The 27660-nt window shown below is 38.0% G+C and overlaps 1 protein-coding gene across 4 annotated transcripts in view; it reads right to left on the bottom strand.

The window, feature by feature from the left end:
- Window positions 1-3446: 3446 nt before the first annotated feature.
- Window positions 3447-27660, bottom strand: part of LOC140187601 (SKA complex subunit 2-like) — a 36793-nt gene continuing 12579 nt past the window's right edge. Inside the window, exons 1-7 of one of the 4 annotated variants that reach the window (XM_072243085.1) lie at window positions 19484-19573; window positions 11947-12036; window positions 11134-11310; window positions 9655-9738; window positions 8268-8307; window positions 6538-6667; window positions 3447-4695 (exon numbers count right to left, since the gene is read on the bottom strand). In XM_072243085.1, coding sequence (XP_072099186.1) covers window positions 4560-4695; window positions 6538-6667; window positions 8268-8307; window positions 9655-9738; window positions 11134-11310; window positions 11947-12036; window positions 19484-19567 — 741 coding nt within the window. In that variant the 5' untranslated portion in view covers window positions 19568-19573 and the 3' untranslated portion in view covers window positions 3447-4559. Of the gene's footprint in view, window positions 4696-6537; window positions 6668-8267; window positions 8308-9654; window positions 9739-11133; window positions 11311-11946; window positions 12037-19483; window positions 19574-26553; window positions 26617-27660 lie in introns of those variants that run through there. The other 3 variants (XM_072243087.1, XM_072243086.1, XM_072243088.1) reach the window with 3 other exon arrangements.

The raw sequence follows: 27660 nt of genomic DNA, 5'->3' as shown, positions 1-27660 counted from the left end.
AAGGCCCAAAGCATTGAGGATCCTTACTGCCCATTCCACAATCTCTTTGACACATTACCATCATAAAGGAGCATCAGGACTAGGACTGCCAGACTAGGTAACAGCTTCTGAGGCTGTGAGTAATAAATAAAGCTCGTTATTTTCAGCAAGCTGTTTACCTGTGCACTGCATGCATTTTGAATTCTATTTTATTAACCTTGTTGTGGTAATATTGTTTTATGTACTGTGTGATTTATTGTGGTTCAGAGTAACAGTGTGTCATTTGGTTGTCTCAATGTACAATCAGATGATAAGACTTCAAGTGGAGTGATTCCACCATCTCTAGCCATACTAATCTGATAATGGAAGCAGAAGCTACAAAAACATCCTCATCAGTAGCAAGGCCTAGCATGCAAACATGTTTGGCCAGAGATAAACTTGTGCTTTCACACATTACGTTACATATACTTCCTTTTCACACAGTAACCTAGGCACTTACTATATATTCTTTCTCCTCCTTTGTTCTCTACAAATGCATTACCTCATTTCTGTTCAAACTCCACAACTAAATTTGCTACCCACCTGACCCACCTATTAATAAATTTCCTGAAGTCTTGAATATCTTACCCCCCCCCCACCCCACCGGCACTAAAAATCAATCTCACTGCCAATTTTCAAATGAGAAAATCTGCAGATGCTGGAAATCCAAAGCAAAACACACACACACAATGCTGGAGGAACTCAGCAGCTATGGAAGAGTACAGTCAATGTTTTGGGCCAAGACCCTTCAGCAGGATGTAGCCCTCCGATTACTGAAGTTCTCACTGACCAACACCCTTTTAACAAATTATTACAATTCTTACATCCAGATTGACAATTTCCCTAGGGATTCATTCTTGATTAATGTGCTAAATAGGACTTTATCAAATGCCTCATTAGCAAGCAATAGTCAATTCTTATTGTCACTGGGGGGGGGGGAGTTAATAAGACACTATTTTACCCCAAGTGTATGGGGGAGATCAGGGATTCTTCCACAGATTGGTAACGATACATGCAAGTATCCAGTTCCAGCAACATGTTAAACACACTACCAAACTCGAGCTATTGATCAATTTATTGGGCAGGATTCATGGTGCCAAGATGTATCTGGACAGCCCATTTAGGGATGTGACCACTTGGCACCGTACAAGGCAAGAGGTCAGGGGAGAATTTCCCGTGGCCTTTTCCCTCTTTAGAAATTTTAGAATAGATCACTCATTAGAGGAAAACAGCAGTAGCTAAATTCATGGCACACCTGAAACTAGTGATCAGAGGGCAAAAAGATAAGAGGGCGAGAAGTGCAAAAGTCCAGAAAATGTGCAACTTTACCAAACTTTTATCATCTTATCTACAGATAGCACAGGTGAGAGTTCCAATAAAAAAGCAATTGAAAGAACAAACTGGACCCAGCCTCACAGGTATGGCTGTTACAGAATACCTTTTATCTCCATTCTTCTTGGCTTTGTAAGGTAAGGGCATTTGCAATCTGAAAATACAAGACTAAATTTTTCCAACTCAATTACTGGGTAGCTGCCTTAACAAAAATGTAGATCCCTACACCAAAAGCAAAACTACTCTTACTGTCAAGATTGAAAAAGATCTGCTCCTCAAACTTTGACTTAGTGCTCATACATAAAAAACTGCTAATGTAACAAATGTAATTGCTATATACAGTAGATTGCAACAAGGCGCAATTCAAAAATAATCTTTCCATGTGGGAAAACATCTAGTGAAGTCTTTCAATACATTAAGTCAAATGAATAAACTTTAATCTAGTGAACTAGAAAGGAAGTGACAAACTGAAAAGTATTTTCTTGGCACAATTGTTGACTGGATTTAACTTAAGAGCATATTATCTCAAACAGTGAGAAGGACAGCATGTTGAAAAGGATGATAACTGGATCACCAACATTTTTATTTATTTTTCTTCTTGGTAGGATCATCATCTTGAAATAAAGCAACAATTGGATGTCAAATACCATGTGGAGAAATCTCAGCTCAACAGGATACAAGTACACAACATCCTTCAGAGTTCAAGGAGCTTGTAATTCTCTTAACCTTCTTGAAACGTTTCTTCAAACTGGATTTCAAAGCATAATAAATCAAATGGTGCACTGTAGTACTGGTACATGGTTTAAGACATTATGAATAGAATCAGAAGTTTGTTAGCCACTAAACAAGTTGCACGTTACTATAAATGCAATAAAAATTTTCATCTGCTCTCTGCCAATATTAAAATGCATCCACAATTTGCAAAGATTGATATATTTTTCATTTTTTCGGTGATAGAGGGATTCAAAGATTCATTTTATTGTCAAAGTGTGCACATACAACTGATTTTTGTCTATTCCAGATGGCCATTAAATACAGAAATGCCATGGATGTTGATGAAAGGATCCCTCACTCACAGAAAAACAAACTGTAGCACCAACTGCTACCCTCCCCCCCCCCCCCCCCCCCCCCCACAATTAACAGATCACCACCCATAGTGGTGAGGTTAAACATGTTGCTGGAACTGGATGCTTGCATGCATGGTTACCAAACTGTGGAAGAATCCCTAATCTTCCCCACACTTATTGACACACAAAACTCTTCTCAAAATGTAGGTAATATTTCCTCTATCAAGAGATGTTCATACTTAACCAAACAATGGTTTTGGCACTGAAACATGGCAAATTACACTGGAACATTCCCAACCCCTGCAAAAAAAGTAATTTGAATTCATAATTCTAGTGAAGGCTAACATAAAACTTTCATATAGCAATCAGATTCTTCTATTAATCCCCCCCCCCCCCTTGGGTTTTACTGGACTGCTCTATATACAAACCTGCAAGTCAAATCAATTTTAAAACAAAGCAGTGCAAAGCTATGAATTGTTTTATTATCACATGGAATAGAACAGTGATATTAATATATTAACAGTACAGCTCTTGTCCTACCTCAATATACTGTTTAATGAAATGTGTATGGATGTCATGCAGTACCAAGATTTTCCACTGTACCTCTGCATATTTGGCATCATAAACAACTAATATGCCAATAACAAGGCAGAAAAGCACTCAAGTACAGGGCAAATCATTTAATAGTATGTAGTCATTGTTAATGTCAGAAATAAGGGTATATTTTCACTGGAACCTGCTTCACCTCCATTTTCACAAAGGAAATATTTCAGTTTGATACTGCAGTCTCCCATTCCCATTTCGTAGAATAATCTTCAAAACCCAAAATGGAATTAATTGGATTACAACCGAAAATGTTATAGATATGATCTAAGCACTGGGTTGACAGGAGTCACCAGGGCAAGCACTGACAGGCTTTCTTCACTCTCACCAATATATAGCTAACCCACCTTGGAGATACGCAAAGAATGCAGTCAAACTGAAAGAATGCTCCATTCCCAGTGCAGCCATTTTTAACCACAAATAAAACAGCACAAAGCATTTTTACAATTTCATTCCACTTTATTCAACATAAAAAACTGACGACTATCTAAAGTGACAAAATATCCTTTCTTCATAAGTACATTGTTTAAGCATCCTGTATACTTTATTATCAAAAGCAACACAAATTCAATAATGTTCCATCTGGAAAGAAATCATGGAATTGAAGCAGATCTTGGTCATTTTTCTGCTGTTTTCTTAAGATTTATTGAGACAATTTAATCTTTAGATCAGGTCCCATAATTATCTAGGCCACATTCAGCTGGTGGAGTTAAACTCACTGGGGGTAGTGGGAAATCTAACAGAATGTAATAAAACTCCAGCAATCTGGCAGACTTGGGTCTTTGACGATCCCAGACTCCTGATCTCATTACTATCCAATCACAATTGATATATAGTAGTATGAAGCATTTTCCTGTAAACCTGTTGGTTTTTAAAGGAGCAGAAATACACATAATTCCAAACACGGCTCCTGCTCAAACATAGCCACATCGCAACTCCAGTTCCTGGCCACACACTGGACAAATGTCAACCAGATGACTAACCTTCCGTATTTATGAAGTATTAAATACAAGATTGGAATTTTATTATACATTTCATCAAATCATCAAAATTACTAGACAAAGTGCTTATTAAAACCCCTATTTACTGATTTGTGACAGCTATACTCCTGTGTAGAAGATCAGCATACTCAGTTTGGTAGCCAGGGGATAAACTCTCCAAGGAAAAGACCATTTCCCTGAAAATTAGGCACAAGGGCAATAACTGAGATGTTTCTTAAATACAAACAATACAAATTTTAGGAACCATAAGCATTGAAAACCCAACAATTCATGAGTTTGTGATTCTGCTGCCAGACTAAAATACCCATTCGCTGTATTAAATGTCAAGACCACCATACTTTGGAGACTAGCTCCCGAGGCACAGAGTTTACCCTACCAAAACTGCATCCAAAATCCTCAAGTTTTACTTCAAGTAGTAAAGCACCCCAACAGATTCTTGCACCTTATTTTCAGTTTGCTGGTTCAGACATCCACAAATCTGCACTTGAATTCAGACAAGATCAAGTACAAATACTGCTTTGGTAGAAGACTGGCAAATCTAGGAATGACACAGGGAGAGACGGACACGTCCTTTTTTGTCCAGTTGAATGAGTTCAAGAGCTTTAAGTGTTTTTATCTCTGCTTCAGTTGCCTTCATGTTGAGTTTCATCATCTGCATCACAGTCAGCGCAGAACTGAAAAGGTGAGAGAATAATGTAATAAAGTTGTCAACCAAAAGTCATACCTTCATTAAAAGATGTCATTTAATGCCTTCAAAATAAAGTGACACACACACACACAAAACTGCTGTTCCAGACAAATACTCTACATTTGAGCACCGGAATTTAATCATGAAGGTTTCAACTTCATTATGCTATCAGCCAAATATTCCTAGTCAAGTGCATTCTGGAAATATTTATTCCCAAATATAAATTAGATTAGATTCAACTTTATTGTCATTGTGCCAAGTACAGATACAAAGCCAATGAAATGCATTTAGCATCTGACCAGAAATGCAAGTACTGTCATTTACAAAATAACTGCAAATAAAAAGTGCTACAGCACACAAATATAAAAGTACTGAGACAGTACAATATGAGTGCAATACTGCCTAGCGCTGTAACATGAGGTTCAGCAGGGTCACAACCTCAGGGAAGAAGCTCTTCCTGTGCCTGCTGGTGCAGTAGCGGAGGCTCCATTACCAATTAAAGATTTTTATAATTAGATTTCAGGTTTTGAATTCTATTTTACTACATTGTTTCTTCCAACAGACAAGTGTGTGAATCCAAGGGAAAATACAATTCATTCCATTCTGCCAGTTTGGGAGAAGGAAAATGAGCAAAATTAGTACACACGGGAGACTACAAATAAAATTATTGGCCACATCTATTTGTATCCATTTTAGAATTGTAACTAAAAGATGAATACCTGGAAACTGAATGGCACTACTCTACATTTGTGTGCTGTGCTCAATTTCAAAGAAAAATAAAAACATTTAAATATTGGGCACTAAAATACCAAATATGATTTCGGTCAGGTCTTCAAAATTTGACTCACTAAAGCACAAAGGCTCTAGCCAGGCAGATTTTCACAGCACAAAAAACCTATTTCTGGTCATTACATACAGGGTAAAAATAAGTCAGTCAATAAGCTTTCCCTTAATAAATTCATTCACCAACTGCCCAAAAAGCCCTGCACAGTAACACTCCTAGTCCCCACTCTCTCAAATCTTGCTCAATCAGCATCTTTCCTTGCCCCAAACCCAATCACTTGCATCAGCCAACCTGGAGCCCTGAATGTCATTTTACACTCCATGTCAACAGATTCATGCCCCAAACCACTCCTCCTCCCAATCTGCACTGCAGCCCTTTCACTTACCCACTCAGAGCAAACCATATCACAGTCATTAAGACTCATTTGCCCTCTATCTTTTTGTATGTCCTGGAATGGCATACATCAACCAAATTCTAGCTTAAATTACTTGAACATAGTTGTTTTCACCATTTTCCCAAAAACTGACTTCAGACAAAAAGACATTGATTTCAGTATAATTTAAAGACATATAAATTAAGCTGGGCAGTGCATGCAGTCTTTAAATTATAATGACCTCATTACTACAAATTTAATTAGAGTAAAACTTAAGATTTTTTCTCCCAAACAGTAAACTGCTGTACAGGAAGAATGACAGCACAGAAATTAGACTGATTCTAATCACTAAACTAGGAGGAAAAGTTTAAGCCAATGCAAGATGGGCATTAGCAAGAGGGAACAAATGACAATAGCTAACATGACTGTGTTGATCATCAGACAATCCAATTCTCCTTGAATTCACTAAAATCTGGTACCAGCTGGGTTTATACCAACCAGAGATGATATAACCACTTCCTCTGTATTAGTAACTTCAGGATTCAAGACCATGATAGAGGCAGTTGTCCATCCTATTTTAAGCTTTCAGGTTTATTGTAACCAAAAACCTATCAATGTTATCCAAGAGATATTAAAAATTCAAATGAATTCATTAAAATTTGTACCCTCACCTATTTTTGTCCTTTACAAAGTGGTCAAAGAGCTGCTGGTAAAGTGTGTTCAAGTTCGCAAGCTTTGCAGCCTGCCTTACATTTTTTGGCACAGATATGAACATCTCTTCAGTGATCGGTTCAAACCCACCTGAAACACAAGTATTGAATGCTTCAATCAAAAATAAAATGTAAAGTTGGGAGTATAGCTTTCTTTGGTTCCTCTTGGCAGATCAGTTAATGGTACAGATAAATATTATTTTAACATAAGAAACAGCAGGAGTAGGCCATCCAGTCCATCGAGCCTACGCCACCATTCAATAAGATCATGGCTGATCTGTCCGTAAACTCAGTTCCATCTACCTGCCTTTTCCCCATAACCCTTAATTCCCCTACTATGTAAAAACTTATCTGTTTCTTAAATATATTTAATGAGGAAGCCTCAACTGCCTCCCTGGGCAGAGAATTCCATAGATTCACCACTCACAGGGACAAAACAGTTTCTCCTCATCTCTGTCCTAAATCTTCTCCCCTGAATCTTGAAGCAATGTCCCCTAGTTCTAGTCTCACCTACCAATGGAAACAACTTTCCTACTTCTATCTTATCTATCCTTTTCAAAATTTTGTATGTTTCTATAAAATCTCCTCTCATTCTTCTGAACTCCAGAGAGTATAGTCCCAGGCGACTCAATCTCTCCTCATAGGTTAACTTCTTCATCCCTGGAATCAACCTGGTGAACCTCCTCTCTGCACTGCCTCCAAAGCCAGTATACCCTTCCTCAAGTATGGAGACCAGAACTGTCCACAGTACTTACTCCAGGTGCAGCCTCACCGTACCCTGTATACTAAAATGTTTACTAAAGAGCAATGATTTTCCTCTGGTTTCCATGTCACTATCCCAACCTCAAGTGTTGGTTCTGTTGTATGTGAGAACTGGCAAAATAACTATGGAATTTTGATATAATGAAGTATTGAGTAACATGGAGCATGCTCAGGACTTTGATACCACACAGAGATTTCATGGAGTACTGGATATTATATTTGTTACTGCTATAACACACTTATGGTTACAAAGTATCCGAACAAATATTGCAATGAACCAGCTAAGTTTCAAGGGAATGCCACACCAGAGCCCGAGCAAGGAGAAAGGGGCACAGTAATCACCACCTGGTGAGCCAAATGCTGAACTGTCAGGATTTCCAACTATGGCAAATTATCAGTTTTACTGCAACTGAAATACTAATGTGGAGGCTGAAATAGAAATTTTAGCTTTTTAGATGCAAAATTAAAATAATGTATGCTTTCCCATTTATGCAAAATAGTGAATTTTAGAAATTAAGTAATTAGTAATTCAGAAAAACAAATTCCACTGCTGAAAAAAAATAGAAAGACAACTGGAAAACTTGCACCATTTTATTTGTGGTTTTCTGCCGCAAGAATATCCAATACCCTAACCCCTAAGCCAATATTCTCTGCAGAGCTTGGCACTCAACCAGACAACATACCATTTTGTATCACGAAGAGAAACCAGGATTGGCTTCCCTGATTCTACACCTAAATGACTGAAGTGTGCAAAAAGTTTAAATCTTCATCATGGTGAAAGTTACAGTTCTCCTTAACATCTGGAGTTTGGGATTGAGGCAGGGGAGGGGAGGGGAGATGAAGTGAAAGAGGGTCGGAATTGGAGAACATCCTCAACTATCTGGCAGCAATGATTTTTTACAAATTAATTATTTTATCCACATACTTACCTCCCAGCTGCTGTGGTGAATGAGGCACTGCACTGGATTCCTGTCGAAGTACAATTATTTATGTTTGATTAAAGTAATCAAAATAGTTATACTACACCAATCAACTGCTCATTGTACACATCGAAAATATCTGGATGGATTGTGGCTTAGTATGGCAACTACTCTGCCTGTGACCGCAAGAACCCACAGAGAGACACAAAGCACAGCACATCATAGAAACCAGCCTCACACCTCCAATGACTATCTACGCTTCTCACTACCTCGGTAAAGTAACCAGCCTAATCAAAGACCATCCATCCCATACATTCCCCCTTCTCCCACCATCCCTCAATGGGCAGAAGATACAAAAACCTGAAGGGACACATTACCAGACTCAAGAACACCTTCTAGCCTATCGTTAAGACTAATGAATGGTCTCTGAATGGATTGACTCTTGACATCACAATCTATCTCATCTTATTATCTACTGATTCTGCTGTTTCTCCCTTGGAGTATCTCAATGCACTATTGTAATAAATTGATCTGTATAAACTGCAACCTTTTCACTACATCAGCACATGTAACAAAACAATTTACCAGTGCTCTGAGGCACCTTTTGTAGTCTGTTATTTATAAATTTGAAATTGGTTATATTGCATTTTAACAAAGTCTAGCAAAACATGGTCTCTTAACAAAAAAAGGCTTTCTCTACAGTTCTGGAGGAAAATGTTCCACACTAACTCACCCATCTTTCAACTTAGGTGGACGATTCATGAGTATATGGGTGTACCCGCAAGCAGTGATGCCTCTGAATATTAAGACATCTAGCATTCAATTCCAAAATCTGAACTGATCACCTACTCAGTTGCTGATCAAAAATACAAACGTGAAAAACAACATTCCCCTGCCAAAATGGGAACACACTAAAAGAGGAGAGAAAGATTTGCACTAAGTTACTTGCTGTTCCCAGAAAGAAAAGTCAAACTCTAGAAAAATATGAGTGTAAGCATTGCAGATTTTGAAAATTAGGACACTTTTACATTTAGTCGCTGTTTCAATACAGGAAGGTAACTTCCTATGAACCAAGGATAATAAATCAAAATAAAAACTGCCTACCCAACCTATGCAATGATAAATTAGCAGATTAGATAATTTGAATGTTATACTACAACTGAGGTGTTAGTCAGAAATTTTCCAGATTTAACTGCAGATACTGCTAGTGTCTGAATGAAGCAATAGCTGGAAGAAAGCCAGCGTCAAGTGAACAGCAATTAAACCACCTGCATAAAATAGAATTTAAAAAGCTCCTTTTAAAAAGGTTAATTTTACCCCAAACATTAATCTGAAACTAATAATTACAATCAACTGTAAGCAATTAATAACAGCACAACAAGAAAGCAGAGCTTACCTCACACGGGTCTACTCCAGGCAAAGTCTCCAACTTCATAACATTCTGTATAGCCCATTGCTCATCTTCTGTCAGGGGACAGGACTGGTAAAATTAAAGAAGTCAACCGAATGTTGATATAAATAGATTTCACGCTCTGAATTTTATTTTTCTGTGTTGCTTATTTGAACATCTTGAGTGCACTTCAGCAGTAAAGCTCTGGAATTCCATTCTTAAATTTCACTTCTTCATTTTTTAAAAAATTTTCCATCGTAAAAGGTGCAATACAAACATAAGTTATTGTCAGTTAAACAAAATAAATAAAAACAAGGTCAGGTTACACCTACCAAAACATTATACCAAATTCTCACAATTTATGCAACACTGAGTGGCAATGCAATTTCTTTTCCCAAGGGCAAAACAATCCTGCTCTAATTCACCTACCATCCCACCAGATTCCACGTCCAACACACAATCTTCTGGAACTTCCACCATCTCCAACGGGATCCCACCACCAAGCACGCCTTTCCCTCCCGCCCACTTACTGCTTTCTGCAGGGATCGCTCCCTACACGACTCCCTTGTCCATTCATACCTCTCCCTCTTGGCACTTATCCCTGCAAGAACAAGTGCTACACCTGCCCTTACACTTCCTCCCTCACTACCATTCAGTTCCAAACAGTCCTTCCAGGTGAAGGGACACTTCACCTGTGAGTCTGTTGAGGTCATCTATTGTATCCACTGCTCCTGGTGTGGCCTCTTGCATATTGTTGAGACCCAATGTAGATTGGGAAACTGCTTCGCCGAGCACCTACGCTCCCTCCGCCAGAAGCAGCAGGTAATCTAGTGGTTACCCATTTTAATTTCATTACCCATTTTAATTTCATTTCCCATTCTGATGTGTCAATCCACAGCCTCCTCTACTGTTGCGATGAGGCCACACTCAAGTTGAAGGAACAACACCTTATATTTCATCTGGCTAGCCTCCAACCTGATGGCATGAACATTGACTTCTCAAACTTCCACTAATGCCCCCCACCATTTCCCCTCTCACCATATCTCCTAGCCTACCTGTTGCCTCCCCTCTGGTACTCTTCCCCCTGCCCCTTTTTCATTCTTCCAGGGTCTCTGTCCTCTCCTATTAGATTCCCCCTTCTCCAGCCCTGTATCTCTTTCACCAATCAGCTTCCCAGCGCTCTTTATTTCACCCCTCCTCCTCCCAGTTTCACCTATCACCTTGTGTTTCTCCCTCCACTCCCCCTCCAACCTTTTAAATCTCATCTTATATTCTCTAATCCTGCTGAAGGGTTTCATCCTGAAACATCGACTGTACTCTTTTCCATAGATGCTGTCTGACCTGCTGAGCTCCTCCAGCATTTTGTGAGATTCTTGGATTTGCAGCATCTGCAGATTTTCTCTTATCTGCTCAATTTCAATCTTTCTACAAACTGTCTACCTCCCAGAATAAGGTCAATCTTAAGAGAAGATTACAAAGAGTTACCTTCAGGTCGCTTTGACTCTGCAGCTTTTGTACTAACTGCAATGTGGTGGCAAGTTTTGTACGGATGAAGTCTACTGATTCCTTACGCTCTATAGCAATCCGATCTGCTTCTTCACACAACTCACGATACCGTGACTTTATTACCTTCAGTTGCTCTAGCAGTTTCATTGGATTTTCCTACAACATGGGTCCAAAATGTAAAAGGTATAATTACCCAGTCTGTATTACATAAAGGCATCACGTAAGATTGGGCATTTCATTATAATCTGATGAGATCAAGGATAGGGAGAAAAAATAAACTTTGTTACAAAGGGCTGATGTTTTTGAGTTGGTACAGATCGGGAAACCCCAACTTCACAAAGTTCTTTAGATTTCACATGGCTACAGAAAAGCAGCAAATTAATAAAAGAAAACTTGCCCTTTCAATTTGATGACAAACACATCATTTTTAAAAATATAAAAGAACATCAAATAATACAGCAAATCAGTTAAAGCTAGTGCTTCAGGACATTTTACAATTAAGTATAGCTTCTTGTCAGGACATGCACTTGAACCTATGAAAATATGTTGTTTTTGAAATACCAAAGGATTGTCAGGTTAACACTGTAAGTACATTAAACAACTGATACACTTTGTTGGATTCAGGCTTGTAATCTGTTGCCATTTGCCAAGGACACTTCTATTCATTTGAAAAGGCAAATATTTACAAAATAAAACCAAATGAAAACTAAGTAGTCAATTAAGTAGTCTACAGAAATCAGCAAATTGGAATGACTCCCCCACAATTAACATTTGGTAAGACAACTACAGTACCTGTTGTGTTCTGTTCTCTGTAAGATTATTCACAATTTCAAATTCTAGTTTGTGTTGAATATAATTCAGATCAGACTCTGCCTTCTGGAACTAAATAGAAGGAAGGAAAAAAACATTTAAAAATACCAAAATGACTTTGCTGCCTTTACTGTCCCCTCACCCAACAGACCATCCACAACCATTGTACAAGGGATTATATCTCTTGCTGCTTGTACCAAATTAATTCTACAGGGTCCTTAAAACACCAGACCAGCAAGAATTCAACTTGCCAACTTCTCTTCAAGATGACTTCAGTAGATCCAATGACTTGAAATCCATGAGCATTTCAAAATAGAATGCCAATTTTAAAAATAATTTTGAAATCATGTTGGATTAAAGCCCCACTACTTGCGACTAGCAAATTTAGCAACTGAAAAAGTGGTTCAAATCAAGCTGCTAGTCATCTATTTCATCTGATCTAATACACTAATTAAACCAGCAGAATTTTTATTATGAACTGCCTCATCTGGCATGTTCGAATCTTGAAGATTTAACACTGCAATGGATTTGCAGGTATAATACTGGCTGGAACTGGACTTTAGCCTATGAATTGATGACACAAGAGGTTAAAATTATAACCCATTATAGCACTGAAAGAACCAAATGCTACATACTCAGACAAATCCCTGTTTAGTATTGAAGACATTAGATGGTGAACAAATTGAACAAGTATGAGGGGTGATTGATAAATTCGTGGCCTAAGGTAGAAGGAGATGAGTTACTAAATTCAAACTTTCTGTATTATCACTCAAAGAGTTGAACTGCACGTGCATGTAATGAGAGCTGTATAACTCATCTCCTTCTACCTTAGGCCATGAATTTATCACTCACCCCTGCTGTGGACCACTTCTACCAAGAAGCGATCCATATGCTCCACGACCGCTGTAAATGTGTGTAAATGTAGGAAAAATAAATGTGCCAGGTTTTCTAAAATTGACTCCTTCTACTTTAGTCCACGAACTTATCAATCACCCCTCATATTTTGCCATTAGCCTTCGATATAGAAGACACCAGCAGCAAGCCAGAAGTTTGAGAGTGTCAGGGATAGAAATGAATGTAGTCACTATCACTAAGGTGCTTGGGAAACAAACAAAATTTGCGGTATTATGAACAGTTTTGGGCCCCATATCCAAGAATGTGGGGCCATTAGAGAGTGTCCAGAGGAGGTTTAACAAAATGATTGTAGGAATGAAAGGATAATATATGATAGAAGGTTATCCCTTCAGAACAGAGATTAGGAGGAATTTCTTTAGTCAGACAGGCAGTGAATCTGTGGAATTGATTGCTACAGACAGCTGTGAGGTCCATAGAACCATGGAACATTACAGCACAGAAACAGGCCTTTTGGCCCTTCTTGGCTGTGCCAAACCATTTTTCTGCCTAGTCCCTCTGACCTGCACCTGGACCATATCCCTCCCATCCATGTACCTGTCCAAGTTTTTCTTAAATGTTAGAAGTGAGCCCACTTCATCTAGCAGCTCATTCCACACTCCCACCACTCTGTGTGAAGCCAATGTTCCCTTTAAACTTTTCCCTCTTCACTCTTAACCCATCTCCTCTGGTTTTTTTTCCTCCCCTAGCCTCAGTGAAAAAAGCCTGCTTGCATTCACTATCTATACCCATCATAATTTTATATACCTCTATCAAATCTCCCCTCATTCTTCTACACTCCAGGGAATAAAGTCCTAACCTATTCAAACTTTCTCTGTAACTCAGGTTCTGAAGTCCCGGCAACAACCTTGTAAACCTTCTCTGCACTCTTTCAACCTTATTAATGTCCTTCCTGTAATTTGGTGACCAAAACTGAACACAATACTCCAGATTCGGCCTCACCAATGCCTTATACAACCTCATCATAACATTCCAGCTCTTATACTCAATACTTCGATTTATAAAGGCCAATGTACCAAAAACTCTTTACGACCCTAACACCACTTTTCAGGAATTCTGTATCTGTATTCCCAGATTCCTCTGTTCTACTGTACTCCTCAGTGCCCTACCATTTACCTTGTATGTTCTACCTTGGTTTGTCCTTCCAAAGTGCAATACCTCACACTTGTCTGTATTAAACTCCATCTGCCATTTTTCAGCCCATTGTTCCAGCTGGTCCAAATCCCTCTGCAAGCTTTGAAAACCTTCCTCACTGTCCACTACACCTCCAATCTTTGTATCATCAGCAAATTTGCTGATCCAGTTTACAACATTATCATCCAAATCATTGATATAGATGACAAATTAACAATGGACCCAGCAATGATCCCTGTGGCACACCACTAGTCACAGGCCTCCACTCAGAGAAGCAATCCTCCACTACCACTCTCTGGCTTCTTCCATTGAGCCAATATCTAATCCAATTTACTACCTCTCCATGTATACCTAGCGACTGAATCTTCCTAACTAACCTCCCATGCGGGACCTTGTCAAAGGCCTTACTGAAGTCCATGTAGACAACATCCACTGCCTTCCCTTCACCCACTTTCCTGGTAACCTCCTCGAAAAACTCTTAATAGATTGGTTAAACATGACTTACCATGCGCAAAGCCATGTTGACTCTCCCTAATAAGTCCCTGTCTATCCAAATACTTGTAGATCCTATCTCTTAGTACTCCTTCCAATAATTTACCTACTACCGATGTCAAACTTACTGGCCTATAATTTCCCGGATTACTTTTACAGCCTTTTTTAAACAACGGAACAACATGAGCTATCCTCCAATCCTCTGGCACCTCACCCATAAATACCGACATTTTAAATATATCTGCCAGGGCCCCTGCAATTTCAACACTAGTCTCCTTCAAGGTCAGAGGGAATACCCTGTCAGGTCCTGGGGATTTATCTACTCTGATTTGCCTCAAGATAGCAAGCACTTCCTCCTCTTCAATCTGTATAGGTTCCATGACCTCACTACTTGTTTGCCTTATTTCCATTTACTCCATGCCAGTTTCCTTAGTAAATACAGATGCATAAAACCCATTTAAGATCTCTCCCATTTCTTTTGGTTCCATACATAGTAGACCACTCTGATCTTCAAGAGGACCAATTTTATCCCTTACTATCCTTTTGCTCTTCCTATACCTGTAGTAGCTCTTTGGATTATCCTCCACTTTGACTGCCAAAGCAACCTCATGTCTCCTTTTAGCCCTCCTGATTTCTTTCTTAAGATTTTTTTTTGCACTTTTTATACTCAAGCACCTTATTTGCTCCCTGTTTCCTATACACGTCATACATCTCTCTCTTCTTCTTTATCAGAGTTCCAATATCCCTTGAGAACCAAGGTTCTTTATTCTTATTCACTTTGCCTTTAATCTTGACAGGAACATACAAGCTCTGCACTCTCAAAATTTCTCCTTTGAAGGCTTCCCACTTACCGATCACATCCTTGCCAGAGAACAACCTGTCCCAATCCACACTTTTTAGATCCTTTCTCATTTCTTCAAATTTGGCCTTTTTCCAGTTTAGAACCTCAACCCAAGGACCAGATCTATCTTTATCCATGATCAAGTTGAAACTGATGGTGTTATGATCACTGGAACCAAAGTGTTCCCCCACACACACTTCCATCACCTGTCCTAACCCGTTTCCTAATAGGAGATCTAATATTGCATCCTCTCTAGTTGGTACCTCTATATATTGATGCAGGGTTTCGACCCAAAACATCAACCATCCTTTTACCTCCACAGATATTGCTTAAAATGGAGTTCCTCCAGCAGTTGAAGTCCAGAAATAAAGTCAATTCAATTTGGTTTTGCTCTTTTACAGCTCCAACACATGTTCAAATAGGAATGCTAATTAACTCTTCATACGACTCAAAAGAATTTGTTAATGAAGACTCTGTGGCAAGAGTATGTGAGACCCTTTTCCATAATACACTTTCCAGGCTGGGTTCCCTCAAATCCAAGACCAACTAGAGGATGAAAAGACTAAATGCCTTCTTTAGCAGATGGTGTAAGAGTTCTGCAGGCAACTACAGTATACCCTAGCTGAGTACAAAGTTGTTTATGGTGTGCCAGAGGTGAAAATTTTCCAGAAAAAGTGCAAAAATATTTACAGTGCAGAAAAGGGAAAATAACAAAAATGAAAATACACACATATACACACACACACATATATACACATATATATATATACACACACACACACACACACACACACACACACACACAGAGATATATGGAAAACAGCTCCAAAACATCAGTCTGAAGTAATGTAACTTACCACACCTTCTTCTATGCTAATGGTGGTTCGCACCTATCAGGAAAGTGCATTACCGCCACCTATTGTAATGGAGTATGAAGGGAATCATGATGATCATATCCTACCTCCCAAACCTATTTTAATTAAAGAGCTCAATAGGGCCCTACATAACTTAACCATCCCTGCTTCAGGTGCCAGAATATCCTGCAGCCTAGGTACCCAAGAGCTACCAAACAGCTTCCTACGTTCCAACAAATATCTGTGGCACACCATGATCACATGTTCCACTGTCTCTGGTACTTTACAGAAGTCACACCACCCATCCCCACATTTACCAAGTGCAAACCCATGTCCAAACCTCAAACTTGCCAACCACACATCTTCCCTCCTATTCCTTCCCGAAAGGCACCTTCCCTGAACTGATGAAACCAAATAGTACCACCTCTCTGTCCCATACCTATCCCACAATTTCTGCCATTTCCCAGCCAACCTAATACAAAATTTTACTTCATACTTTCCTAAATTGACTATATCTATCTGACTTAGTAAGTGCCTGTTTTTTCTGTAACATTTGCCTTTTCATTACCCGATACACCCACATGTGCAGGCACATAACAAAACTACTATTCCTGCACTCTCCAGAACGTATACATCATAATATACTTCCGTCAACAGATCAGGTTTCCTTGAGCACATTGAGGATACTTAAAGTGGAGGTTGATAGGCTCTTGGTTTGTTATGGCATCAAAAGAAATAGGCAGAAGCCAAGAGAATAGGGCTGAGCGGGAAAATAAATCAGCCATAGTTGAATTACGGAGCAGGGCAAAATGGTCTAATGTTGCTATGTCATTATGGTATTATAGAACAGAATAGTACAGCACAGATACATGCACTTCGACCCACAATATGTGATATCCTTTTAATGTACTCCTAATCAATCTAGTCATTCACTCCAAAGTAGCCCACAACTCTTTTTTCACTCACATGTCTATTTATTAAATGTCGCAAATTTATCAGCCTACAAAAGAAACTGTCTGAATACAATGTTTCTTTTCCCAGTGTTTTCAACACTGGCATCATCTCAGCCACAAGGTGACAGGCTCTACTAACAGAGTTATTAAGCAGGACCCATTTACAAAACTCAGGTCTGAGCTTTGCCCAGATATTTGGGATCCAAGCAGGGACTACAGATAAATTCTAGAGGTAAGGTGAAAATGCCCAAGATGCAGCTTTAATGATAAATTTTACATTAGACAGCCTGAATAAAACTCTCCACTAGCTGGTGATATCTAGCATTAGAAAGTTATTATTGTATGCCAATCGCCTCTGCTTTAGGACATCAACTTGCACAGAAACAACTTGGACATTATCCAGATACTAATCTCAGCTCCAAGTAATGATGATAGTTTACTCACCAACCTTTGTGTTCTATCTCAATACCAAGGCACGGGTCATTAACAGCCAGGACTGTATCAATGTTCAAAAGAACTCAAAATGAACCAGCCACAAATACCATGGCTAAAAGGAGCTCAGGACTCCAATTCCCAGAACTTTCAATGAGCAACATCAGCATGAAAGAATACTCTACTTACGTAGATGAGTGCATCTCAAGACCTTCCACAAAGTAGCCTGCTTTATCGCCTACAGATTAATCCTAAAAATTTAATCCCCTAAAACAAAATTACCATGGCTGTCATATGTACCATTCAGAAAAGGCACCACTGTTATTCATCAAGGCTACTTCAACAGCATATCCACCAAGTACAGGGACAGGTGGTGGATGGAGACACCACCACAGGCAAGGAGAAAAGGTCAAATTACATTCTTTGAAATGTATTATTTGTCCTTCACCATTGCTAAGTCTAAATCAAGGGTCTTCTCATTAAGAGTACAGTTAAAATACCTGAAAAGAAACAGCAGTTCAGGATAGCAGCCCATCATCTTTAGCAGAAGGCAATTAGAAAATAGGAAGCAAATTCTACCATACCATTAACACTTTTCCCAGATGTGAATAAAAATGACAATGTCAGTGTCTTAAATATCCATGACATTGGCAATAATCTAAAAATACAATTATTAAACTTAAGCTGGCTCAAGAAGTTATGCAGCCTCCTAGCCAAAGATGAACTTATTAGGAGTCAGCAGTAAAACATGTCAGTGCCTGCCAGTCACATTTTTCTGTTGATGCCTAATGCCCTCAAATGTATTCATGGAACCACAGACATGTAGTTAATCTGCCAGCATTTAAACTACTGAAAGCCCCAAGGAACTTCTGTCATAAAATTTATTGTTCGCTAAACACCTGTTTTTTTCCTCTTCATTTTAACTATCCAGAGACTCACTCCCATTTGTAGAATTCTAGCTTAAGTTGTGAATTGTATAATTTCCCTAGTAAGTGAATTCATTCTATTTTTCCTTCAAAAATGCATCTCCTTGACATGCGAAGTACTGTATTGGAATTGCGGATCATTCTCCCGTCCCAGTGGACAAGCAAGTTTGAAGTACCCACACTACAGTAATCTATGGCTGGTAACTAGTTTCAGTTGTGGCCCAGATACAACTCAGTTGCTGTTTAGTGACCAGACTGAGTTCACCTGTTACAAGTGAACACAATGTGCAAGAGAGACACAATTTTATATAGTATTTGAGGAAGGCTTCACATCCGATGAAATATCTTTTTAAATTAAACACTTGAAATACATAGAATGCAGTAAACAATTTGGCATAACAAGTTCTCCAACTACAATAATAAAACAAAGCTAGACCAAATATGGACTTCTATAGGCCACAAATTTGATGAAGTATGAATGAAAGCTAGAGTCAAGAATTGTTGAATGCTTCCCATGTGGTTGCAATGGCAAATGGTTTGGTGGGCTCCTGACAAATCATGATCCAAATCAAAGACCTCAACGGCAAAGCAGACAGATGAAAGTACTGCTGTTCTTAATTTCAGTAACACTGGATGAAGGCTGTAAAGGAAGTTGAAATTCACTATTATCAAGGGTATACCCTTACCCGTCTTCTGTCAAGGATTGCATGTTGCACAATAGCTTCTTTTATGAATATGGACTAGCAAAATCAGTAATAAGCATCCTAAATTTCATCTTTGAAAGTATGTATTTTATATTCACTCAAGATGGGAGTTTAAATTAGTCTATGATATTAAAGCATAGAAATGCAACCAAACTAAGTCTTGGGTGTGGGATTTAAGCTTTCTTCTAACTATGAACAGGAAGGTGGTTCTTTATTGACAAGTAATGTTTTGACACATACAATGCCTGTTCGAGACACTCCAATCCCTCACCTCAGTTACAGGCCATTTGTTGTCATGACATATCCTCAAATGACCCAAAACACATTTTTGAAATGGTAGTACCATGTGCACCATGAATGTGAACACATCTCAAAATAAGATTCTCCTGAGTAGCTCATTCTTCTTTTCTTTTTAAATCTTTATTAATTACTATTGAAAATCAACAGAGAAAAATACATCAAAATAATCAAGACAACATATCCATATATAGAATAAGAGTTAAACTATCAACCAAGCTGAACAGTATATAATAATAAAAAAACAAAATGTTTTTTTAAAATGGAAAAAAAGTAAAAGAAAAAACCCCTACTAACTAAAAAAAGAAAAAAAACCTGTAATAACAAAAAACCAGGGGGGAAAACCCATTTGGAGCACAAACCCGGAGCTATGCGCCATACAAGCTTCCATAAAAAAAAGACATCAATCCGCCAACGAAATCCACATACCCAAGCATCAAAAATGGACCATCTTTATTAACTCAAATCAAATGAGAATAACGGGCAAAAGAACCCCACCTTTTCTCAAAGTCAAATCTAGGATCAAAAGTTCGACTTCTAATTTTTTCCAAACTAAGACATAACATCACCTGAGAGAACCATTGTATCAAAGTGGGAGCACAGGCATCTCTCCATTTTAATAATAGCCCTTCTGGCCAGTAATGTGACAAATGCAATTACGTATTGGTCTGATATCGAAATACCGTGAATATATTGAGGAATTCTACCAAACAAAACTGTCAATTTATTAGGTTGTAAATTGATTTTTAAAGCTTTAGAAATTGGCAAAGAACATCCAGTCAGGGAATGTGAAGAAAGGAAACCATTGTTCTAGTTCTCTACTTCTAGATTCTGCTTTGGGCTTTCCTTATCCTGAAGGAGAGTCCAGGGAATGTTACAATACTATCCACAGGAGATCAAAAAAGGGTGAAAAATGATGTCATTCTCAGATCTTTTAAATTAAATAAGTACACAGCACACAAATCAAAAGCAAGAAAGATTAAGGCGAAGGACAACTCACTGTTTTGATACACATGAACCCACAGAAATATACAGATAGCATTTCTATCTTGACTGTACAAACTTGCAAGTAGGTTTTCCCCAGAATCTCCCAGGAAGATTATTCAACTGTTTATTCTTAAGGATCACCAGATGAGAAACCCACAAACTTAGTTACAAAGTATACCTGAGATGCAACATTTGTGTTTGATGCCTTAAAGGCTGCAAGCCTTAACTGGACAGGTGCAAATATTTACATCATATCGCAAAAGGAAAGTTGCATGCTACAATGTATTTGCACAAAGATTTCCACTATTTTCTTTGATTTCAGTTTCTAAAAAGCAGCATACTTAGTCAATTTGAATAAAAACTACAGCTCCTGTCCTCAACTGAACTATTCAACCACAATTTGCTTCATTTGAAAATATTATTAATTGGCCTAAGATGACACTTGGGTTTAGAGACGGTTTTCTAGTAGACATGTCATTAATACAATGGAAATGTTTGTAAACCAGAGAAGCAATTTTAGCAATCATTTTGCCTGACAGTTCTTCTAAATCTCAGGCCCACAGTCCTGGGGAAGAGAAAGGATCAAGATGGGCATCGATTAAAGTCTATATTACTTAGTCCATTCCACAGAAAAGGAATCCAATAATAAAATTAAAATCATTTATTGGTTTCAGCTGTGATTTCCTCCTCTTCCAGAAAAACAGGAAACAATTGAGGCCAAAATCTATTTTCATTATTTTCCACAAAGAATATTTTGTAAGTAAATCTCAGGCAGAGTTTCACTTGAGCAGAACAGAAACTTAATACCATTGTCACTTAGCAGGAAGTACAGGACCCAGAGAATGAACATCTGTTCAGCCATCCCATCCATTCAGAAAAAAACAAAATGTCAACATACACTTTAGCTATCCAGCCACATTTAACAAATTTTCCCCCCACCCCACTGCCCCCCAGAATTCCTGGAATTCGAGTTTCAGTATCAAAATTATTGCATCATCATGAAAATGACAGAAACATTGTTCTATAACAGGAACACACAAGAGTCAGGTATTTCACAGCAGTACCGTCAAAGGAGGCATCTCTTTGGGTAACAAAAAATAAAGGCCCAGAATGACCACTCAGATGGCTATTAAGGTTTCCTCAATACTTTTAACTAATTGCATCCTCTGGAATAAATGCCAACATCATTCCCCATTTAACCTCTAACCCAAATCTCATATCCTGCAATGGACCTGAACCCCAAATCAAATAGCTGAAGGGTAACAGCCCTACATATAGACCAAGCTAAGATTCCATATGCCATGCATCATAAAGTAGATATTTGGACTTAACTAATGCTAGGAAAACAGTTTCCTTTAATGAATCAGCATAAGCATCAGAAAGATGCAAAACATCCATGATCAATGGTGCTAAGACTTTACTAAACCTAAGACTTTCATATTTTGAAATAAAGCCAGAAACTTAGAGGAAAAAAACCATTAAATTGGTTTATTGATCTACTAATTAATAAAACAGCTATCATCAGGTTTTGGTTGGTAAAGAGCAGACAACTAACTCTGAACAGGTCATCTACAGATGAACAAGATGCCAATTAAAATTAATCAATATTAAAAACTTTAACTCATACCTTTAAATTAGTTCATATACTCATAGCTACTATAAAACAACTATCATTGATACAACACCTATAAACCCTTGAAGAAACCAAGGCTCTTAATTACTGATCTTAGCCAAATTTATTCTAAATCAACTTTACTACATTGTGACATGCAAGAACAGGAAATCTCTTAATTAGACAAAGCCATTTATGTCGCTCTTCTTGAGTTCTGCATAATACAAAATATAAATTATTCAGTAATCTTCAATTATTCAAAAAAAAAAGTTAGTGCTTGTGGAAAACCAAATGTTCAGGGCCGATCCAATTATTATTTGAAATTGAAACCCAGGTCTCCCTTGATACAACGCAGGAGGGGATAATGCTTCCAAAGTTTTGCTGTTTAAGCAGATAAAACACAAAACAACATCAGTCTCTCTAATCCAATGTTTCCCCAATTTTCAAGGAATTTACAAATTACCCTGCCTTGCTCCACAAAAATACTTGCATTGTTCTGTTTTTACATTAGAACTGTTTACCTGTGACACAAGATCTTACAAAAGTTCAAGAGCAAACTTGATCTGCTCCACTCAGATTACAACAGAAAATACTCATCCCTTCCAATATTAATCTGCCTCTACTTCCTGAGGAGACTGGGGTCCTTTAGCGTCAGACACACTGAAGGCTGTGGTAGAACAAAGGTTCCTGAAGAAAATCCTGGACAATGTTTCTCACCCTCTGCAATAACCACCTTAGTTGTCACCACCTTAACTGAACAGAGAAGCACTTTTAGTAATAGACTAAGGCAACTGTGTTGCTACAAAGAGTACTATGAGGTCATTCTGATCCTTGGTCATTAGGCTCCATAATGATTCAACCTATGACCCCCTCCTGGTAGATTGTTTGAGGCAAGTTTTATTTTATTCTTTCTCATTTCTCTTCTAATATTGTAGCTCTGTGCACTTGTAATGCTACTGTGACACCGATTTCTTTGGGGTCAATAAAGCATCAAACCATCTCTATCTAATGCATCCCTAGAACCAGTTGAGCAGGTTCTAGAATATACCGTTTGGAGAAATCTAGTCATTACATATTATTGTGCTTCTGTTCTCCAAAAGGGCTGAATAGAGATCCCTTTTGGAAACAGATAAAGGTGAACAACACCAGGGCTTGGATTTTGAGATCAAACTCCATTAAGAAGTGTGGTAATGGATAACACTACCAAACTTCAGTCTATGTCACTTAATATTTTCAGCTAAACAAACCACAAAATACAAGGCATATTCCTGGGAAATAATGCAAGCATTCCTACCACTGCTCTAAAGACCCATCACGAACCTCAGATCAACACCTGCTCTCATTCCAAAAGACAAAAGCTATAGGTTTTATCTCATTTTCAGTGATTTAAGCGTAGAATCTACGGTGATATTGAAAGGTGTTACAGAAAAAGCTGTATCTTTGTAGAGTGTTGCTTTTCAGAGATGAGCAAAAAAAACCCAAGTGCTAGTTAAGTGCATAAAAGTGCATGCACTTCTAAATGACAATAAACAAAAACTGAACTGAAATAGGACCCCTGTGTATGCAAATACAAATGTTATGATCACCCGTGAAGGAATGAGCATTTCTATTGATCACTAAATTCTCAGATTAAACAAACATGCACTATAATGTCAACACACACAAAATGCTGGCACGAAACTCTGCAGACCAGGCAGCATCTATGGAAAAGAGTACAGTCAATGTTTTGGGCCAAAACCCTTAAACAAGATGAAGAGTCACAGTCTGAAACATCGACTGTACTCTTCTCCATAGATGCTGCCTGGCATGCGAGTTCATCCAGCATTTTGTGTGCTTTTCTTGGATTTCCAGTATCTGCAGATTTTCTCTTGTTTGTGACTGTAATGTCAACATGCCTTTCAAATGGCATTGACCCTAAAGCCATAAAGTTACACATTCACACAGCTGCCACAAAAGTCTGGACTATACCTTGATTCAACCTTCTTTATGAAACAATGCTCAAAAGTCACACCTGTAGAAGTTCACATGAAGTCAGTTGAGCAAATTATCACACTTTTTGTTTCCACCAATTGGAAAAGTAGCACAGCAGCACCATAAGTGCACCTGATCCCATTTCAGCCATTATTTCCATGGACCAAATCCTTTTTGTCAGTTATATGGATGCTTTCCCCTTTATTGTCACCAAACACAATGGATTGGTGCTTTAATCATTCAAAATTTGACATCCTGATGGCATAGAGCCAAAGGACATAGAACAGTACGCCAAAGCAACAGGTCATTCATATTTAATGATAAACCATTGGGTAAGATTGCAGCAAGTGTAAACATTGGAGTGACTGGCTGCATGAAGCAAATGGATTGCAAAATAACTGTACAACCTAGTGGATATTTTGCTGGATACTCCCCCCCACTATGCACAATCGGCCCTTGCAAAAGTGCATTGATGCAGATACTCACATTTCTACTCACCGATGTTTTGCTGCAATTCCCAAACACTGAAACCCTATAAGCAATATTGCACTACTCACAGCTATCTACAAAGCAGAGGCAATATCGATAGGGTTACAGTACCTGAGCATCAAAAATGCCATCACTTCCTAAAAGTGTACCTGGATGCAAGCTCCAAAATCAAAACAAAATTTGCTTGTGAAATTGAGACGAGAGTCAGAAGAGAACCATTCATGCTTTAAATTTAAGATTACAATCCATCCATCTCATAGAACAGACCTGCCTATACACTTCTGTTTAAATTAACTTAAATTCTCACAAACCTTTTGACAATGAAGAAAAAACTTTTGACCTGATACTTCTTGTAGATTCAGCCAGTTATTCAAAATACAAATCACAAAATCATTAGAAGTACTTGATTTATGAATCTATTTTTCAGTGCCAAACCCTCGACCCATAGAATTGCTGTACCAAAATATATATTCCCATCTTTTCTTTCAGATTATAATCAAAATGTTGACCAACACATCTCTTGCAAGTGAAAGAATCTGTTACATTCACAATAAAGTCATTTCAAAAATCCCAAAAGTGATTGCATCCATATTTTAGTCTGTTCTGTTTGTACCATACAGAGTTTTAAAACAGATCTGATTATTAGAAAATTTTGTATAAATGGGAAATTGGATAAGTTCTAAACAAAATATTGCTGATTATTGGTTTTTGCTTTATAGAAAAGAAAAAGACATTACTGTACATGCCCTTAACAGTTAAGGCTGAAACTTAAAATATGCTTCTGTTAATTTAAGTTTCAAGATTGCTTGTCATTTCTACAGTACATAAATGTGAACAAAAACAATGATTAAGAGCAACATAAAAATGAGTTTGCTATCTCCTCATTAGTCTTTTGTCATGATCAATGAATACATCGTTAGCTTTTACAACTGCTGTTTCAACAGAAAAAAATAATCATGTCAGGATTTACTGTGCATCAGTCACAGTTGTGGCACTGAAACAGAACCTTCAGCATTAACCATTTTGTCCATCTACATTCCCATTTATCTGCACTAGATCTATATCCTTCTAAATCTTGCTTATTCAAGTGCTGTCTAAAATTGTCTCGAACATAGCATTTATACCCGATTCCAACACCATCTCTGGCAGCAGGTTCCAGAAAAACTTGCCCCTCAAATTCCTTTTACAACTCCCTCATTTCATCTTAGGTTCTACATTCTAGATTTTGATAGTCATACCGTGGGGAAAGGACCCTATCTACCCAAAGCATGCCCTGATGTAATTTTTTTTAAAAAATGCAACTATCTCGTCACTCCTTCACTCTAGGCCCTCATATTTTTTTAAATCATGGTCTCAACACAGCCCAACTTTTAGATTCGCTCTCCCAATCTATGAAGAAAATCTTTTCATATGCCTTCTTCACTACCCTATCTATCCACATTGCCATCTTCAGATCTATAGACTTGAACTCCAAGGTCTCAGTTCATCAACATTTCTCACTGACCTAGCATTTGACTTCCCAAAATACATCACCCAAAAGTCATCAGCAGTAAATTCCATCTACAAATGCCCTGAACAACATTCCATCGGATTGATAACCTGCTGTAGCCTTAGACAATCTGCCTCACTCTGCACGACACCATCAACCTTGGCATCATCTGCAAACTTAAAATCATACATCTGTGTGATACATGATATACACAGCATTGAAAAGTAAGGGATTAGGTATGTAGCAGAGCATTGTGCAATTTGCAGACTAGATGAAATGAGAGGATAGATAAAAGCTGCCCTAAACCTCATGCTACATCTGAAATGGATATGCACAACATGAATACTGGCTGCCAAATTGATTAAGTTCTCCAATTCCCAATATTAACATCCCTCATTTTGACCAAGTACAAAATTCTGGATAATCAGTTGAAATTATTAGAAGGGCACTGCATAGCTAGGTTTATGATAAAGTATGTGGATAGTAGGATTCTTACTGGAGGATGGAGACACAAACTGCCGCAGGATTATCTGGAATTAACCAGAAACTGACAAATAGCCTAAAGCAAAACAAAAAAAAATTACATAGCAATTTCAGTATGTCCCAAAGCATAGTTAATATGTACATTTAAAAATGTTTAATTTGTGAAATACATTTGTTACACAGAATACAGATTGAGTACCCCTTACCGAAAAACTAAAATCCAAAAAGCAAAGTCAGAATTTTTTTTTGAGCTTGGGCATGATGTCACAAACAGAAAATTCCACAAAGTGCTAGAAGATTCCCAGCTGATGCGCAGGTCTCTGCACATCACAAACCATTCTGAGAAGTGACCTCACATATGTAATGCAGAAGTTAATGAAAAATGGAAAAACACTGCATAAAGCAAAAAAATAACGATGATCATGCATTGAAAGAGTGGATTCATCAGAGGGAACATATGCTGATCTGAAACAAGCAAAAATCTATTAAGACAAAATGAAAATTGATAATAATTGTGAATATTCAGTAAGCTGCTTGCAGAAGTTTAACAACACATAGCACTCTTTTTTACAGATTTAAAAAAATTAAGATTAAAACGTTTGCTGATCACGAAGCAACAGAGAAATTCATTGATAAGCTTGCCAATAACATCGCTGATGAAAATCTAACACCAGAATAGGTCTACATTGTTTTTCATAAAAACTGAAAAAGTAAAATACAAACAGTGTATTGTAACCATTTTTTCTTAAATCAAAACTTGACATCATAGGTGGAGACTGAAAACTTGCCACACACAAAATGCTGAAGGAACTCAGCAGGCCAGGCAGCATCCATGGGAAAAAAAGTACAGTCAAAGTTTCATGCCGAGGTCCTTTGGCAGGGTCCAGCATTTTCTGTGTTGCTTGGATTTCCAGCATCTGCAGATTTTCACTTGTTTATGACTGAAAACTTGCTGTTATTTGTTGTTGTTTGACAGCTGATTCAGGTATTCTCCTGATGCTGCTGGTTACCCTGCACACATTATATTTTCAAATTAATGGTATATAATATTTGCTTGCTTAATGCTTGAATTTACAATGAATCTTGTTAAAATAGATTCTTTGACTTAACTCTGCCTGGT

This window comes from Mobula birostris, chromosome 25 (assembly GCF_030028105.1).
Source record: "Mobula birostris isolate sMobBir1 chromosome 25, sMobBir1.hap1, whole genome shotgun sequence".
Classification (NCBI taxonomy): domain Eukaryota; kingdom Metazoa; phylum Chordata; class Chondrichthyes; order Myliobatiformes; family Myliobatidae; genus Mobula; species Mobula birostris.
Note: the sequence above shows the minus strand (reverse complement) of the source record. Positions and strands in the feature narration are given on the sequence as shown.